General features: G+C 41.8%; 1 protein-coding gene across 9 annotated transcripts in view; it reads right to left on the bottom strand.

Annotated features, from left to right (window-relative positions):
* LOC127568345 (uncharacterized protein C1orf21-like) overlaps nucleotides 1-19,490 on the bottom strand; it is a 164,940-nt gene that overhangs the window by 30,248 nt on the left and 115,202 nt on the right. For all 9 annotated transcript variants that reach the window (XM_052011980.1, XM_052011977.1, XM_052011975.1 and 6 more), the window contains one exon: nucleotides 430-506. In XM_052011980.1, the coding sequence (XP_051867940.1) occupies nucleotides 430-506 (77 nt within the window). The remainder of the gene's footprint in view (nucleotides 1-429; nucleotides 507-19,490) is intronic.

The following is a 19,490-nucleotide window of genomic DNA, read 5'->3' as shown; positions in this document are numbered from 1 at the left end:
CAGTTTCCTCCCACATCCCAGTTGCCACCACTCTCTTGAATATTGATCTTACATGTGGTCATATAGGAAATGCACTGGTTCAGGTGAAATAACAATTGCAACTGGTGACTTTTATTTCTTAACATATCAAAATTGAATCATTGTGGAATTTTTTTTCAGCATCATTCCTGATTTCCTTATAGGCTGCTAAAACTGAGGTCATGAGCTTGATGTTCCTAGAATACAGTTATTAAATAAAAGAGGAAGTTGAGCAGCTAAATAGAAGAAAAGCAAGCACCTTGAATTAAATGACATGGATTAAGAAGAGCTTTACTCCTTCATAAAATAATTAATTTTCAATTTCAGAATTGTGCAACAGGAATAGCATTAGATGGTTTGTGAGCTTTGAAACAACAAAGCCCATCAAATGCATTAAAACATGCTACTTACTTTGCTCGAGGCGCGTGTGTTAGAATTGGTGCCTCTTTACCAAGTTTAGCTTTCGTGTTTGACAATGCACTTCTGTCCTGAAACACAAAATTCACATCATAAAAACATGAGCATCCAACATCTTAAAACTGATGCATAATTTCCTAATGTTCAGTACACAAAACATATTTCACATTTTTTGATTTTTGTTCCTGTAAAATACCAAAATCTCTGCCTAGAGGATTAAAATTTTGTCTCCTTTTATACAGTCCAGGGTGTTCACAAAAGCATAACACAGTTTCAAAATAATGAAAAAAGGGAAACATTCAAAATGGCAAAAAGGGATTTGCCTTCTGTCTAAATCATCATGAGTTAAAGTTTGAAAAAGAGCACCATGGATCCCTCTTAATTATAGACAAATAACAGCCTATGTTGGTGCAGAAAGCCACAAGGGCAAATAAACCTGTATTACAAGGTACACCAGTTGTTGACAATGCAATATAAAGCACCTGTGAAATCAAAATACTGTGTCATCTTCACATTTTAAAGCATTCACTCAATCCCAAAAATACGATCAGAAAAACAACTGGGTAAGATGCAGCAGTACCCATCATTAAGCTAGAAAAAGTACCTGACTGCATGCAAGTCAGGTAAATACGATTGGTTCAAGTGTGATCAAGTATATTTGCTTCAGTTCTGATGGTATTTGAGAACTCATGATTAAAATGGGCAGAAACCTTGTGAAACTACATTCAGCTTTGGATTCTGAGCTGAATCCTATCATATTCACACAATTGTACTTGCTTTAAGACCAGAAATTGAGTCTGCAATAGCTAAATATACACATAAACCTGACCCAAGAACAAAAATTGAAGTTTTGGAAAATAACATTTCAAAAAAAAACTCTTGTATCCACAGGGCACCCTTCCACATCCAAATGATATTCTGAAGTGTTTTACAACCATACATAGTGAAGTCCTGTAATGGAGAAAACACAGTGTAATGTGTGCACAGCACAATCCCATGAACAGTAATGTGATAATTACCAGAAAATCTGCATTAAGTATGGTTGCAGAGTAAACAGTAGGGAGAACTCCTCTTTTTTGCAAAACGATTTCATGGGCTCTTTTACATCCACCTGATGGGGACTTCAGGGCTTGTTTAACACCTTAACTGAGAGGTGCTCTGGTTTCCTCCTACATCCTAGTTGCCAGCACTCACAGCATGGGTTGGGCAGGTTAACTCGTTACTGTAAATTGCCTCTGGTGTTGGTGGGTGGTAGAAATTGTGGGGAGATGATGGGAATGGGGATGGTGGAAAGAATACATTACAGGGAAAAATTAGTAGGGGGATGGGATTGCTCAGTGAGCTGACATAGACTTAATGAGCGAAATAGCCTCACAAGGAAATATGGTAACCTTGACAGTAGCATATTCCCTGCACAAGGGACAATGAAATTGGAAGTGCCAACCTTAATAAGTCTCTCAAGTGGGACTTGAACCTGCAACTTTCTGAGTCTAAGGCAACAGTCACACCCATGCAGACGATGGTAATGGATGCAATCCTGCACACTATACAAAGAGAAAAGTTGCACATCTTTCAGGATGGCTGATTTTCCCTCCTCCCAGTCCATGGAGATTTTGAGCAATTATGCTGCCAGTTCTTCTGCCGTACTGAGAGCAGCCGACTTAGGAAAGACTGGGGATGAACCTATGATCCTCTGCTGCAATAATTAATCCCAATGCCACCAAAAGCTGTGATGCCCCATGACTTGTGTCACAAGGGCTGCTATTAAATAAAAGCAGTCTTTACCTGTCCCCATACAGAAAAAGAAAGCATTTCAACAGTATTTTGTCGGATGCATTTCTCAGCAATTACAGGATTTAAATTAGGAAGCAGTTACTTTGTGTAATTATGTTGATTACCTCGTTTCTTATAATCAGATGAATGCACGGATGAAGAACAGATGCTAGCACCACCGGTACACTAACCACACAGTGATAGTACCAGCAATGACGTATAGAGGAGGGGGGAAGGGTCACCTTTTCAAGCTGAGGACACCCAAGAAACTCTGCAAGAGAACTCCATATGGAGTTCAAACAAATCCATTAATAATTTATTCCTCCCCAACGTCCTTAAAAGAACTATTGATAGATACTACTGAATCAAGTTGGGATTCTCTCACCTTCTACACCTGACCAGCAGTTTTCCTCCATTCTACATGACAGGACCAGAAATGCTGCCTGGTCCAATCACCCAACATCACGAAGACTATCAATAATCCATGTTAATCATGATTTGCACAAACCTAGGGCCTATCATTATAAACTGCAGTAAGCTTATAACTATGTACTCTGGCTGCCTAGAACCTTTAGCAGTGACTACGATATTACATTCATTAACAAACCAGCAGTGGTCCAATGCCCGAAGATGTTGGATAACCACTGCAAAAGGTAGCAGCCGTGTCTGCGAATGAAGTCTGTTTAAGGGGGCAAGGAGCACAAAGGAATCATGGGGACCTACCAATACAGCATTAGCAGGACTGGACAGGAACCCACTCAGGAAAGCTCCCTATTAAATCGCACAGCTGCAGAGACAGTAGTGATTTTAAACCTTATTTTCCTAAGTATGCCCAATGAAATGCACATATCTGAACAATAGGAACTAATTTCACCTGTAAAATACAAAAGGAACAAATACGATTCACTTATAAACGTGCCCCATCTAATTTTTGTGGCAAGATTTGATCCTGGATGATTAGAAGTAACTGATTTTCAAATGTACAGAGCTAAAAAAAAAATGCACCACACACCTGCATCTCTACACCCAAGTCTTGAATGAGAAACTACAGTAACTTGGACAGACCAGTAGAGACGTTGGAGACGTCTTCTTTCAGATATGATGTCAATCCAAAGGCCTGTCTAAATCTCTCAAGTTAAAAGATCCCACAGCACTTTTACAAAGAGGAGCAGGGGAGTTATCCCCAGTGACCTTGCAAATATATGTCCCTTAAACAGCATCACGATATTTGTTCACCTGACCATCAAGGCCATTTGCAGGAGCGTAGAACATGGAACAGTACAGCACTGGACAGGCCATTCGGCCCAATGTTATGCCGATCTTGATGCCAAATTAGACTAGATCCTTCTGCCTGTATTTGATCCATATCCCTCCATTCCCAGCATATTCATGTGCCTAACAGCTTCTTGAATGTCACTATTGTCTCTGCTTCCACTATTGCAGAAGGATGACTCCAAACTAATGGAGGGTTTGTGGACAATAGTGTAACCCCATTACACAGGATCATGATCTCTCTGGACATTGCAAGTACATTTCTACCCTGAGGAAAAGATTCTGACTGTCTACCCTATCTATGCCTCTCTGCTGTGTACAAATTGACTACCACTTTCCTACAGAAATATTTCATTGGTTGTGAAGCACTTCAGGATATCGAGCAATGAAAGGCTCAATATAAATGCATGCCTGTCCTTTTCCTCACTGTCTCTGCTCTGTGTTGAGAACAATGGAGTTCTAAACCTCTTAATGCACATCATTTATTGTCAACAAGATCCCAATCGGCTTCTTTTATAGAATGAGCCCAACCAACATCCTAGGCTGCCACCAGACTTTGTGCTGCCATTGAAATATTAGGGGTTGCAGCTGCCAACAACTAACACTGGTGAACTCCTGCCTTATGCTGTCACAAATCCAAGCAAGATCCTAAGTAATTACCAGATAAGTCAAAACCATCAATGACTGGATTTGACAAAAGGCTCATATGATATATTTAAAGCAGACAAGCTGAAGGAATGTGTGAGGTTTCACTCTTAATTAACTTGCACACTGGAGATGGAAAACACCATGCTGTATCTTCGAAATAAAAATACACGTAAGTCTGAATTGACTGAAAGCAGCTGCTTTGGTCACGAGCACATTACCAAAAGCCATAGTACTTTCTGAAAAAGGAGCACGTACACAAGGGGCTGATTCAATAATAAACAAGAAAACGAATCAACAAATTTGTACATCTTCTATTGAGTTTACCGTGGATAACTCTACATGAGGAAACAAAGCTCATGAATTCTGCTGTGGAATAACAGATCCTTCACTACTGTGTTTCTGATAGTATTAGTAAAGAAACAAGACCAGTAAATGTATCACAACTACAACGAGAAGAAAAAAAAGAACATTCATACAAGCAACATAAGAGACTCATCAACTAGTTTGCTAGAATGAAAACAGAAAGTGCAGAAAATACTTAGCAAGTCAGGCAGCACTTTGTGGACAGAGGAATAGAGATAATGTTTTAGGACAGATCCCTTATCATTGCCTACGAATGACAAGTCACTGTCCTGAAAGATTAACTCTGTATTTCTCTCTCCACAGAATATCACCCGATCTGCTGAATACATCCTGATTTCCAACATTTGCGTTTTGATTTTCATTTTCTGTCGGAATATTTGGTTGTATCAGATGTACCATCACTGTACGGTGATTTATTCATAGAATAACTATAAAAAGCACCAAGGAGATTGAAAACAGGACCAAAGCTAGGCATTAAAAGTACAGATAATTCCAGACTTGTTTGCTTAAGTGTTTGGCAGTTAAATCCATATGGAAGAGACTGTCACGGTTTATGGTTGAAATGAACTGCTTGTTGTTCTTCTGGAGCTGTGACAGGGCAGGCTAAAAATACATGAGAGAGTGCACACAAGGGATATTAAACTCCAAGAAGATAAGTACCACAATAGGAAGGAAGATAAACAATGTTCTCGATGAGCTCTGTCTTAAAGAGCAGAGTGCATGGAACAAGCTTACAGTGACGCAGCAGGTAGTGTTGCTACCTCACAGCTTCAGGGACCAGGGATTGATTCTGACCTCGGGTGCTGTCTGCGCAGAACTTAGACTTTTTCCTCTGTGCCTGTGTGGGTTTCCATTGAGTGCCCTGGTATTCTCAAACATCCCAAAGAAATGTGTCTAGGTTAATTGTCTACTGTAATCTAACCCATGCAAATGGCAAAAGAATCAAATGGAGTTGCTGAGCTTGTGAGAGAGAATAAAGTCGGGGAGCTAAACAGAAATAAAATCGAGAAAGGAGCTGATTGGATTTCCTTGACTGGGAGCTGGCATGGACCTAATGGGCCAAATGGCCTCCTGCTGTGTCATAGTACATTAACCTTGTAACGATTCATGACCAGAAGTCATCCACTCTTCTGCAGTTGCACAATAAATCAAAATGACATCCACAGAGGCATGACAGCTGATGGCAACTTCAACTGTCACTGTCTCACCCAACAAGAACGGCTGACAAAAGGGCTCAATCTCTTTCCATGTAGAATGGCAAAGTGAGGAAGCATTATTGTCATGAAAGGGATTATCCATCCTCACGTTAAACAAAAGCCTTTCAGAACAAAGGAAGGTGGAGGCAGCAATGTCTGCACAACATTCTCATTTGGAGAACAGAGATGAATCACATCTCCAATCCTGATTTTAATACACCTGATTTTGCAAAATACCATTACACTGCAACTTTTTAGGCACTGCCAGTATTGTACCCCTGACTTGATTGGTGAATGAGGGGAATGCAAACACCAAGGATCACCTGCATGTAAGGGGTTGGGCGTTGGATCCTTGGGACCAACTAGTATTGCAGGTTCCTGCTACGTAGTGGGTGGTATATTATATCACACAAATCTTTCCCCTATTATGCATCTACACATTAGTGCCCCTGAAATTAATGTTTCCTTTGTACCATATACTTACTTGGAAGCATCAGGAAGATTGGCCCCTTTCAACCAACATTCAGCAGACAGATGTGTAGTAATGATGGCTCAGAATTGGAGGAAGTTTAGGCTTTCTGCTCACCATTAGCTACAGCAGCTTTCTTTTAAGTGCATGTCCTTCAACAACTGCACCTCCATTTAACATCTATCACTATAGGGCACAATGCAGTCCAAATCCACACAAGCTCATGAACTGGGTAAGAATATCCTGTTCCATTCTGTCTTTCATAGCCTGAACACTGAGCAAACAGCTGACTGTAACTTCAATAGCAGTGCAGGCAATATTAACAGTTGCAATGAACATTACAAGCTTATACCAACATATGTCAACATACTGGTATCCACCGATATGACACAGCAAAGGTGACACTTCCCATTATGGCAATGTAGAACCTTCAAGCCCATTCTGTCTTCCAATGGGATTATGATTGATCAATATCCCATAAACTTCGGTTTAAAAAAAATGTCTAACAATCTTCGATTTAAAATGAACTGCTATTATGAGAAACAGCCTTGCTAAAGAAGTGCCTGGAATGTTTAACCTTGTGATAATACGCTGACAAGAGTCACCTACACTTCTCTGCAAGACATCCTTGAAGAAACAGAATGACTCCTGCAGAGGAGTAACAGCTGGAGGCAGCTTTAATTGTTACTCTGTCCTACGTAGTGACAACGAGAGGCAAACTGTCAGATCTCTTCCAATTCAAAACATTGCAAGCCTCTGGTAAAATAGGAAAGCATTGTTATTATAAAAAGGAATCTACTGCCATCTTTTACATATATTAACATTTCCCAGTTTTATTCCAAAAAAAAACCAGGCTTTAACTGATAGGGTATGTGTCCTGTATTTCCTAACCAGACTTTCACTTTACGCACTCTTTCCCCTCAATAAACAGGAGTGAAGTCAGAGCAAGAATATGGCACCTCAAACCAGCTATCTAAAGGCCTGCTCTCAGCTTTGTAACATCATCATCATTTTAAAACTATTTTATTCATTTAAATGTAAACTGAAGCACACCCAGTCAAGCATAGACACAATATTTCATTGACCGAAGACAGCATGTCATACAGATTAATTGATCTTGGCTAACACACAGTGTCCATCAGATCAATAAGAGAATACTAACAGTTCAACATGTAATAACAACCATCTTTTCTGGAATTAATTCATTGCAAATACTATATGTAATTAAAAATTGGAGGGTAAACTGGCAACAGTTTTTAATTTATTTTCCTGAAATTAACAATGATCCTGTAAGCCTTAATCAAATTCAGACTACAACGTCCCCTACAAGGACTCTCCATTACATTTTAACATAATTATGATTCCATCGTTGCATTGGCAGGTAACCTGAACTTGTAATTTAGAAAATAATAGCATGCAAAAGAATCGTGTATGTGCATCAAGGTGACTGGAAATTGCACAGAGGGAATCATAGGATATGAACAGCCACTGCTCACGTAATTGCACTGCCAGCGTTGCATATTCAAGAAAAAGCACGAATTGGGAAAAAGCTTGTACAGTGTATAAACACTGAATGGCTGGTCACTGCGTGCTACGAAATTTTCCAACGTACCGATATCACTTGATTTAAGAACATGCATTTGACACTGGAGGGACTGTGTCCTCCACTTCCAAAACATTTCTTGCTCTAATGAACAATTCTTAATGTTAGTAATAAGCAACAAATGAAATTGCAGGTGGACGCAAGTGTGTCAATAAAGATCACTAACACACCATTGACTGCTGCTGTGAAATGCACTGCTGTTCCCTGCGGTGCCGTAACCAAGGAGTATTTTGGTGTGGACAGAAGAGTGGACCAGGGAATTGTGGAGGCAACAAACCCTTTGAAGTAGTAATAGGGCAGGGGAAGATGTGTCTGGCTATGGAATCCCATTGGAGTTGGTGGATATTGTTGAATGATCCATTGAATGTAGAGACTGGCAGGAGGCAAGGCAAGGACAAGAGGAACCCATCCTTGTTCTGGCTGGGAGAGGGGTGAAAGCAGAAGTGTGGGATAAAGAAGATAACCCTGTCAACTATGGGCACATCACAGCCCTTGGGAAGACAATTTCAGGTATCTGGTTTCTTTCTTCTCTTCCTCCACATGTGTCAGAACCTTTGCTTCAATTTATTTCTTTTTCTTTTATCTCTGACTGCCACTTATAAAGTAAATATTACCCTGATAACTATCACAGGTATTCCCTTCATTTATTCCACTCTGCTTTCATAAGAACATAAGAAACATGAGCAGGAGTAGGCCATCTGCCTGTCAAGTCTGCTCCGCCATTCAATAAGATCATGGCTGATGTGGTTGTGGACTCAGATCCACCTACCTGCCATTTCTCCATAACACTTAATTCCCCAACTATGCAAAAATCTATCTAATTGTATCTTAAATATACTTAATGAGGTAGCCTCCACTGCTTTCCTGGGCAGAGAATTCCACAGATTCATTGCTCTGGGAAAAACAGTTTCTCCTCATCTCCGTCCTAAATCTACTCCCCTGAATCCTGAGGCTATGTCCCCTAGTTCTAGTCTCACCTACCATTGGAAACAACCTTCCTGCCTCTCTCTTACCTATCCCTTTCATTATTTTGTAGTTTCTATAAGATCCCCTCTCATTCTTCTGAATTTCAGTGAGTATCGTCCCAGATGACTCAATCTCTCCTCATAGGCTAATCCCCTCATCTCCAGAATCAACCTGGTGAACCTCCTCTCCATCGCCTCCAAAGCCAATATATCCTTCCTCAAGTAAGGAGGCTAGAACTGCATGGAGTACTCAAGGTGTGGCCTCACCAGTACCCTTTACAATTGCAACATAATCTCCCTGCCCTTAAATTCAATTCCTCGAGCAATGAAGGCCAACATTCCATTTGCCTTCTTGATAACCTGTTGCAGCTGCAGACCAGCCTTTTGTGATTCATGCACAAGGACTCTCAAGTCCCTCTGCACAACAGCATGCTGCAATCTTCCAGCATTTAAATAATAATCTGATCTTCTATTTTTCCTTCCAAAGTGGATGACCTTGATTTACCAACATTGTTGGTAAATTTACCAACATTTACCAAATCTGCCAGACCCTTGCCCACTCACCTAACCTATCCATACCTCTCTGCAGACTCTCCACATCCTCTGCACAATTTGCTTTTCTACTCAATTTAGTGTCATCAGCAAACTTAAGATACTCTACACTCAGTCCCCTCTTCCAAATCGTTAATGCATATCGTGAACAATTGCAGGTCCAGCACTGACCCCTGCAGCACCTCGCTCTCCATCGATTGCCAACCAGAGAAACACCCATTTATCCCAACCCTCTGCCTTTTATTGGTTAACCAATCCTCTATCCATGCTGATTCATCACCCCCAACTCTATGCATCCTTATCTTATGGATATGTCTTTTATGCAGCACCTTATCGAACGCCTTCTGGAAATCCAAGTATACAATATCCACCCATTCTCCTCTATCCAATGTGCTCATTATATCCTCAAAGAACTCCAGCAAGTTTGACAAACAGGACCTGCCCTTCCTGAATCCATGCTGTGTCTGCCTGATGGAACAATTTCTATCCAGATGTACCACTATCTCTTCCTTAATGATAGCTTCAAGCATTTTCCACGACTAGACGTTAAGTTACCTGCCTTTTGCCTACATCCTTTTGGAAATAGTGGCGTGATATTTACTGTCTTCTAATCAGCCAGGACCTGCCCAGAGTCCAGAGAATTTTGGTAAATTATCGCAAGTAGGTCGACTATAACCTCCACCATTTCTTTCAGTACTCTGGAATGCATCCCATCAGGACCAGGGGACTTGTCTACCTTTAGACCCACTAGTTTGCTCATCACTACCTCTTTAGTGACAGCGATTGTATTGAGGTCCTCACCTCCCATCTCGATTTGGCATGTTAGGCATGTCCTCCATCGTGAAGACCAACACAAAATAGTCATTCAAGGCTTCGGCCATTTCCATATTACCCAATATTAATTGCCCCTTCTCATCTTCCAAGGGACCTACGTTCACCTTAGTCACCCCTTTCCGTTTTATATAGTAAAAGTTTTTATAATTATCTGTTCTTATATTTTATGCTAATTTACTTTCATAAAGTATCTTCCCTTTTCCTTATTGCTTCCTTAGTGGTTCTCTGTTGCTTTTTAAAGTTTTCCCAATCTTCCAGTTTCCCACTACTTAGCGACTTTGTATGCATGAGCTTTTAGCCTGATGCCTTCTTTTATTTCCTTAGTTATCCAAGGCTGGCTCTCCCCACCCTTACTGTCCTTGCTTTTGACTGGAATATACTTTTGTTGAGCACCGTGAAAAATCTCTTTGAAAGTCTTCCACTGTTCCTCAACTGTCCCACCATATAGCCTGTGTTCCCAGTCTATGCTAGTCAACTCCTCCCTCATCCCGTTGTAGTTTCCTTTGTTTAGGCATAGCACACTGGTTTTAGATATCCATTTGTATGAAAAAAAATCATATTATGATCACTCTTTCCAAGCACATCCCTAACTACAAGATCGTTAACTTTATCTGTCTCATTGCACAGGACGAGATCTAAGATAGCATTTTCCCTTGTAGGTCCACAAACATGCTGTTTAAGAAAGCTATCATGGATGCATTCTATGAAATCCTCCTCAAGACTGCTTTGACCAACTTGATTCACCCAACGTGGAAGTAAAAGTCCCCCACGACAACTGCCGTTCGAGTCTTACATGCATCAAATATTGCTTAGTTTACTGCCTGTGCCACTGTAATGTTATTATTCAGTGACCTATGGACAACTCCCACCAGTGACTTTTTCCCTTTACTGTTCCTAATCTCTACCCAGATGGACTCAACATTCTGCTCCTTGGATCTTATATCGTCTCTCACTGTCGCCCTGATCTCATTCTTAATTAGGAGCACTACCCCACCTCCCTTACCTTCCTGTCTATCCTTCCGTATTACCTGATACCCTTGGATATTTAATTCCCAATTATCTCCACCCTGCAAACCATGTTTTTGTAATGGCCATTAAATCATATCCCTTTGTACTGATTTGTGCCACAAGTTCACTGACCTTGCTTCCAATGCTACGGGCATTCAGATAAAGTACCCTTACACTCATTGTCCTTTTAGAATTCAGTAACCTTTGTGTCTTTTGCGTTCGATTTTTCTGTACTCTATAATCCATTCTTACTATTCTCTTTTCTAACTTTTGCTTTGCTTCCCTCTGTCTTTCTGCATGGATTCCCATCCCCCTGCCATAGTTTAAACCTTCCCCAACAGCACCAGCAAACTATTCCCCTGGGACATTGGTCCCAGTCCTGCCCAGGTGTAGACCATCTGGTTTGTACTGGTCCCATCTCCCCCAGAACTGGTTCCAATGCCCCAGGAATCTGAAGCCCTCCCTCTTGCACCACTGCTTAAGCCACATATTCATCCTAACTATGCTGCTCTTCCTACTGTGACTAGCACGTGGCACAGGTAGTAATCCTGACATTACCTTTGAGGTCCTTCTTTTTAATCTATCTCCTAGCTCCCCAAATTCAGCTTGTAGGACCTCATCCCACTCCTATAGCATTGGTACCTACATGCACCATGACAACTGGCTGTTCACCCTCCCCTTCCAGAATGCCCTGCAGCCGCTCCAAGACATCCCTGACCATTGCACCCAGGAGACTACACACCAACTGGGAGTCCCATTTGCGGCCACAGAAGATCTCATCTATTCCCCTTACCATGGAATCCCCTACCACTATAGCTCTGCCATGCTTTTCCTTGCCCTCCTGTGCAGCAGAGCCACTCACGGTGCCAGGATCCTGGCTACTGCTGCCTTTCCCTGATGACCCATCTCCCCAAACAGAATCCAAGGCTCTATATCGGTTTTGGAGGGAGATGACCACAGGGGACTCCTGCACTACCTTCCTGCTACTGCTCTGCCTGTTGATCACCCGCTCCCTATCCTTCCCTAGGCCCTTAAACTGCAGTGGGACCAACTGATTTCCCACACTCCCTCTCCCCTTACCAGGGCTAGTTCCAAAGCTTCCTTGAAACTTATCAGGATCACAGGAAACATTCATTGCTCCACAGCATAACAACTGAAAAGTAAATTAAAAGTGTACTGCAGTGTTATTAGAATAACATCTGACAGTCTGGCACCAAAGTCTGGAGTGTGCCGGATTAATGAAGTTTTACTGGGCTGATATTATAACTTGGTCCTTATTAAGCTACAATGGGGGAAATCATTCTTTACCTTTGCATGGAACTAAGGCTTCTGCTAGGACCATGTGTGGTGGCTGGACTATGGACCTATCAGGAGTTTGGAAATCTACAAGTCTTCGAGGTCGGAAGAATATCCGTACACACTAGAAACGAAAAAAAATTATAATCTCTCCAAAATATTCTGTAAGTGCAACTTGATTAAAATTTAATGACTCTTCTCAAACCACACCCCTCCATCGCCACACATGATTCTACATAATTGACGTACCTGGAATTGGCCAAATTCAGGTTCAATTGGTTTTAACAATTTGTTTCAGTGCTCAAACACGCATGAAAAGCTAAATCACAATAAGCATTTAAAAGCACATGCAAATACCGATCATAGTGTATTGTTCTATGTTCTGGCCCAAGTCCATGCTCCAATCTCACACAGGACATGGTCTGCACTGGAACAGCCAGTACAAGGTCTACAGCATGCAGATCAGCAATGACATTTTAAAATTTATACAGCACGGTAACAGGCCCTTCCAGCCTAACGAGCCCACTCTGCCCAATTACACCCATGTTAACCTACTAACCCGTAGGTCTTTGGAATGTGGGAGGAAACCGGAGCACCCGGAGGAAACGGGGAGAACATACAAACTCCTTACAGACTGCGGCGGGCATTGAACCCCAATCGCTGGCGCTGTAATAGCGGTACGCTGACTGCTACACTACTGTGCCGCCCTTGTGTTTGCAGACACAAGATACAGCTAATGCTGGAACCTGGAGCAAAAAACTAACTGCTGGGGGAACTCAGCAGATCAGGCAGTATCTCGAAAGGGAAATGGACAATTGACATTTCGAGTTGAGACAGAAAGAGAAGAGGGGAAATAGGCAGTATAAAAGAGGTGAGGGGGAAGAGGTGGGGCAGGAGCTGGCAAGCAATAGGTGGATCCAGGTGAGGAAGGGTTGATTGACAGATGGAGTCAGGTGGGGGATGGAAGGGAGTAGCAAGTCTGGGTGAGAACGTGGTTGAAGTGAAGGAAAGCAGTAGAAATCAGAGGGGGAGCAGTGAGAGGATGTTGGCACATTTTCCAGAGCTGTCAAAAATCACCACACCTTCAGTTCCTAGCTTACCTTCTAAAGCATTAATGGTTTAGTCAACCCACCAATAAATGTTAAGGTATCTTTATTAGTCACATGTACATTGAAACACACTATGAAATGCATCTTTCGCGTAGTGTGTTCTGGGGCAGCCTGCAAGTGTTGCCACGCTTCCAGCGCCAACATAGCATGTCCACAACTTCCTAACCCGTAAGTCGTTGGAATGTGGGAGGAAACCGGAGCACCCTGAGGAAACCCACGCAAAATGTTTTAAATTCAGGTATTCAAAAAGAGTACTTGAGATTTACTACAACCCCAGCCAACCTTGGAGAGGGAAGTTTTGGGGAAAAAAGTCTCAAGTCCCAATTTTGTTTTGTCCCAAATCCTTCTGCAAATTTACTTATGCTGCGAGGTAGCAACAACACAGCTTCCACGTTCCACAAAGGCCACAGCAGAGTGAGGAAAAACTGTTCAAGTTTGACACGATCAACTTCTTTCAAACAGTGACCAATTAGCATGCACCCACAAGGCACATGGAAAATGCTCTTTAAAAGCCCATCCAGGGAAAATTCCTTTCAACACCATTCAAGAATTTTGAGGAATTCTACTTAAGACTGCCTGTGACAGAATACACCCATTGTTGACTTGGAAGTGACAGAGCTAGAATGTTGTCTGCAGTAATTAGTGTGGATAATCTGCACTTTCTGATGAAAGCTCATTGACCTGAGATATTAACTCTGTACGTATACTGCCTCATCAGTTCCACCATTTTAATGTTCTCATTTCAGATTTCCAGCAGTCACAGAGTCATTATAGCAAAAGGAGGCCATTCGGCCCACTGAAACCATGCTGATGTCCTGGGCCACATTCCCTTTCTCTATCTCCAAGTCCTGCAAGTTTATTTCCCTTGAACACTGACCCAATTTTCTTTTAAAATCATTGATCATCTGTGCTACCACCAACCTCACAGGCAGAAAGTTCAAGATCATTATCAATACAGTCATAGAGTACACAGAAACAGGCCCTTCGGCCCATCTAGTCCATGATGACTAGATCTTCTGCCTAGTCCCACCTACCTGCACCTGGACAATATCCCTCTAAACCCCTCCCGTTGATGCACTGATCCAAACTTCTCTTAAATGTTACAAGTGAACCTGCATCTACCACTTCTACTAGCAGCTCGTTCCACACTCGCAGCACCCTCTGAAGAAGTTTCCCCTCAGATTCCCCTTATATATTTCACTTTTCACCATAAACCTATGTCTTCTAGTTCTAGTATCACCCAACCTTAAAGGCAAAAGCCTGGATGCATTCGCCCTATCTATACCCTTCATAATTTTGTATACCTCTATAAGATCTCCCCTCATTCTCCTGTGCTCCAGGGAATAAAGTACTAACCTATTCAACCTTTCCCTATAACTCAGGTCCTCAAGTCCTGGCAACATCCTTGTAAATTTTCTCTGCACTCCTTCAAGCTTATTGATACCTTTCCTGTATGTAGGTAACCAGAACTGCACACAATACTCTAAATTCGGCCTCACCAACATCTTGTACAACTTCAACAATGCATCCCATCTCCTGTACTCAGTACCCTGATTTACGAAGGCCAAAGTGCTAAAAACTCCCTTTACGACCCTATCTACCTGTGGTGCCACTTTCAAGGAAGTATAGACCTGCGTTCCCACGTCCCTCTGTTCTACCGCACACCTCAGAGCCCTACCATTCACTGTGCAAGTGTTCCCAAAGTTTGTCCTCCCAAAGTGGAGCACCTCACACTTGTCTGATTAAGTACCATCTGCCATTTTTCAGCCCATTTACAATCACTGTATAAACACATTCTTCTCCACAAAAACCCGCGTATTTGTGGGCGGCACAGTGATGCAAGTAGTGGAGCCGCTGCCTTACAGATCCACAGACCTTGGTTCAATCCTGACCTCTGATGAAGTCTATGTGGACTTCGCATGTTTTCTCTGTGGCTGCATGGTTTTCCTCCACGTACACTGGTTTCCTCCTGTATTCCAAAGACAATCTGGTTGGTAGGTCAGTTTGCAACTGTAAAGTGCCCCAAGTGCAGGTGGATATTATAAAGAATCAGAGAAGTTAGTGGGTAGGTGAGAGAGAAGATGTTGCTGGGGAATAAATGGGAGAATGGGATTGTTCTGAGAGGCAGTGTAAACTTGATGAGCTGAATGGCCACCTTCTTTGACATGAGGAAGTACAAGTAACTACATCATAACCCAGCATATCCTTCAATCTCCCATTACTATCAAGCCAGGGAACAACACCAGCTCAGTGAGTACAGTCCATTTGCTGAACAGAAGTAACAGGCTGCAGGCACAACTAAAAGGTGCCATAACGTGTTGGATTCTCCATGTACCATATCCCTGATGATTGTAGTCATACAGCATGAAAACAGACCTTTTGACCCATCAAAACTGCCCTGACAATCAAGCACATACTTGCCCTGATCCCATTTTCAGATTTTATTCTCCACTCAACTTCCTCCTCCCAGATTCTACTGCTCACTTGCACACTCAGGGTAATTTACAGTAGCCAATTAATTTACCAATCTGCATATCTTTGGCATATGGCAGGAATCCAGGGCACCTAGAGGAAACCCACACTGTCACAGGGAGAATGTGCTGCAAATCTACTGCACTAAACATGTAAATACAGTAGCTCCAAGTCCAGGTTAGACATCATGCTGCACCTCACTCAATATTTTGCTATTCACTTTTATTAAATATTTTTCTCAAATTATCAATCCTTTTAGATTATGCATTAAGTACTCAAGTCAACTGGTAACAGTCACATGCAGACACTGCTTTAGGGATGATAAAACAAGATAAACCTTCCATCATCAGGCAAGAATCAGTGTTGTTATCAGCTTGCATGCACAGCTAGTATGGGAATTGGCTACAAATGTAGTCTTTAAAATTAATTATTGTGAATGTCTACAACAGCTAACTAGGAGTTTGATCAAATACTAGGAGTATCCACTCCTTCACTGCATCATGCGTCAGATTTTAAAATATGAAATATTTATGCAAGGTGTATATTTTTATGCATCATATTAATAAATTCCTTGTTGTAGCTGCAGGTAGTTGATTTACTTTGTATAAATTGTCCATATTCATTACTTAACAGTCAGTTGCAAATCAAAATTGAAGGGAAATTCACAATAATGATATTTAAAGGCTACAGTTAAAAACCAATTCCCATACTAGCTGTGTACACAAGCTGATAACAAGACTGATGTCTGCCTTAAGGTGACAGTTCATCGCGTTTTATCATCCCTACAGCATTGTCTGCATATAACTATTACCAATTGACTTGAATAAATTACACTCACTCTAAACAGATTTATAATTTGAAAAATATTTAACAAAATTGAAGACCAAAGCAAAATAGTTCTAGGGAACAGATTTTAAGATTATAGACAAAAGATGCAGTGTTACAGAGACAGCACAGAAACAGGCCTTTTGGCTCATTGAGTCTGTGCCATCACCCACACAGCAATCCGATCTTAATTTCTTCTTTATTCTCCCAACATTTCCATCAGTTCCCTCCATGGAATATCGGTGGTCAGGATCAAACCCAGGTCACTGGAGCTGAGAGGCAGCAGCACTACCTGCTGCGTCACAGTGCCATCCACAATTCTGCCGCTGCCACTGATGCCCTGCTCAATTACATGGATATCCAGTTACGAGCCTCAAAAATCTGACTTGTTTCCATTCCTTTCAGCACACTGGGAGTGCCGCACAACACGATGTAGATGCAACAGATTTGTCCGTAAGTACATTTATTCCCCTTCCGGATGGTTTTCCTCACAACCTGCCAGCAGTCAGTTTGGCCGGACTCAGCTAGCAGAGTCAAGAGTGGTGTCACCATGCATCTCTCGGTGATCAGAAACATCCCCCAATCGGAATAATTTGCGCCTTTGCAGACTGCTTCAAGTGACAGTAAGGACCGCTGATTTATCAGCGGAGGAAGGGCAGGAGGTGGTAATCAGCAGAAGGTTTTACTTGACATTTTGGCTTGATGGCACTTGACTTCATGGGGCAACGTCGAAGTCTCCAAGGGACATTCCCTCCTGACTCTGTACTATAATGCTGACAGCTCTGGTTGTTGGCCCAATCAATGGGTTAGAACTTATCCAGGCTTGGCATTGGTAGAGTCAGGATATTGCCCAAAGAGTATGATTCTGTAAGAAAACCTATGTCAGGCTGTTGCTACACTATCTAGAGGTTAGCTTGCTATTTTTGGCACATAATTCCAGACTTTGCAAAGTTGAGTTGGATAGGTGTGCCTTTGTCACAGTTAAATCCGGCACCTAGGCCAATTCTGGGAACTCCAGTAACAACAGAAGACACTGGTTACATAAAAGGTGTTCCTGTGTGAACTGTTCCATATTCTACGTTAACAAGACAAAGCAGCACAGAGGAACTTCGGAGCTACAGGCAATGTGGTATCAGAAACAAGCTACTGCAATACAGCCTTTGAATGCATCTGCAGCCAGCACACATTTACAAATCTATGATTTATACTTCCAGAGTAATATGAATATCATTTAATTTGTGCTTTCCCCATTGCTATGTACATTGCAAATTCAATGGCACTGAATGGTAGGGCCCTAGGGAGTGTTATTGAACATCAAGACCTCGAGGTACAAGTACATAGTTCCCGTAAAAGTGGTGGTACTGGTAAACAGTGGTGAAGAAAATATATGGTATGCTTGCCTGCATTGGCTGAGGTATTGAGTTTAGAAGTTGGACAGCATGTTACATCTGTAGAAATTGTTGGTTAGGTCACATTTGGACTGCAGTGTGCAGTTCTGGTCACCACACTATGGGAAGGATGTTATTAAGCTAGATAGGGTGCAGAAAAGATTCACAGGAATGTTGCCTGGACTGGAGAGCTTGGATAGGCTGGGACTGTTTTCCCCGAGTGAAGAGGGATGAAGGGTGACCTTATCAAGGACTATAAAATTATAAGGGTAGATGGTCATAGTCTTTTTCCCAGGGTAGGGGAGTCTAAAACTAGAGGGCATCGTTTTAACGTGAGAGAGGAAAGATTCAAAAGGGATCTGAGGGGCAAGTTTTTCCCCACACAGAGGATGATGCATATATGGAACAAGCTGCCAGATGAAGTGGTGGAGGAAGATACAATTACAAGGTTTAAAAGACATTTGGGCAGGTGCATGGATAGGAAAGGTTAAGAGGGACATGGGCCAAATGCAGGCAGGTGGGACTAGCTTAGGTAGACACCTTGGATGGCATAGACAAGTTGGGCCAAAGGGCCTGTTTTTGTGCTATAGAACTCTTCTGCTCATTTTTATAATGGAAACTGCCCAAGGAAACATGATGTTGCAATTACACCCACCTGGTAGCAGAGGTGTAATTGTTTGTTCACTGACATTTTTTTTTAAAGAAAGGCATTCTGTATTGTTAATGCAAACATGGGAATTTCTGATGGAACGATATTAGAACTGGGACTGCAAGTTTGACATCAAAAAATGATTAAGTTACATCAATGTATTTTGGTCCAATGAACCACTGCCTTCTGACATGGTTTTCCTGAAACTATAAATGATTTGTTAGTCATCTACCTGCCTATTTTCTGCACAGTTATAATCTAACTTTGCATTTACATGGTATTATTAACAGAATGAAATTCCCTTAAAAATGCATTTACAAACAGAGAACAAGAGATATCTGGAATTTGTTGCAAGATCCATTATGTGGTTTCCAACAAGTATCTACATCCTTCAAATTCATGCCTTAAAACTATTCCAGAGTCCAGACCATCAGGGGTGGAAAATGCTTGACTATTTTCATCTTTCCAATTGCAACAATACCAGCTTTGGTCAGATACACTATCAACTGACGCCATCATTGCCAGATAATCTTCAATTCTGCCCAGATGTGCTGCCAAGTAGCTTCCTCATGATGAGTACCACTGATTTAGCAAATGTCATTTGGCCGCTATCAGGAGCGCAATTCAAGGCTG

This window comes from Pristis pectinata, chromosome 3, assembly GCF_009764475.1.
Source record: "Pristis pectinata isolate sPriPec2 chromosome 3, sPriPec2.1.pri, whole genome shotgun sequence".
Lineage (NCBI taxonomy): Eukaryota > Metazoa > Chordata > Chondrichthyes > Rhinopristiformes > Pristidae > Pristis > Pristis pectinata.
Note: the sequence above shows the minus strand (reverse complement) of the source record. Positions and strands in the feature narration are given on the sequence as shown.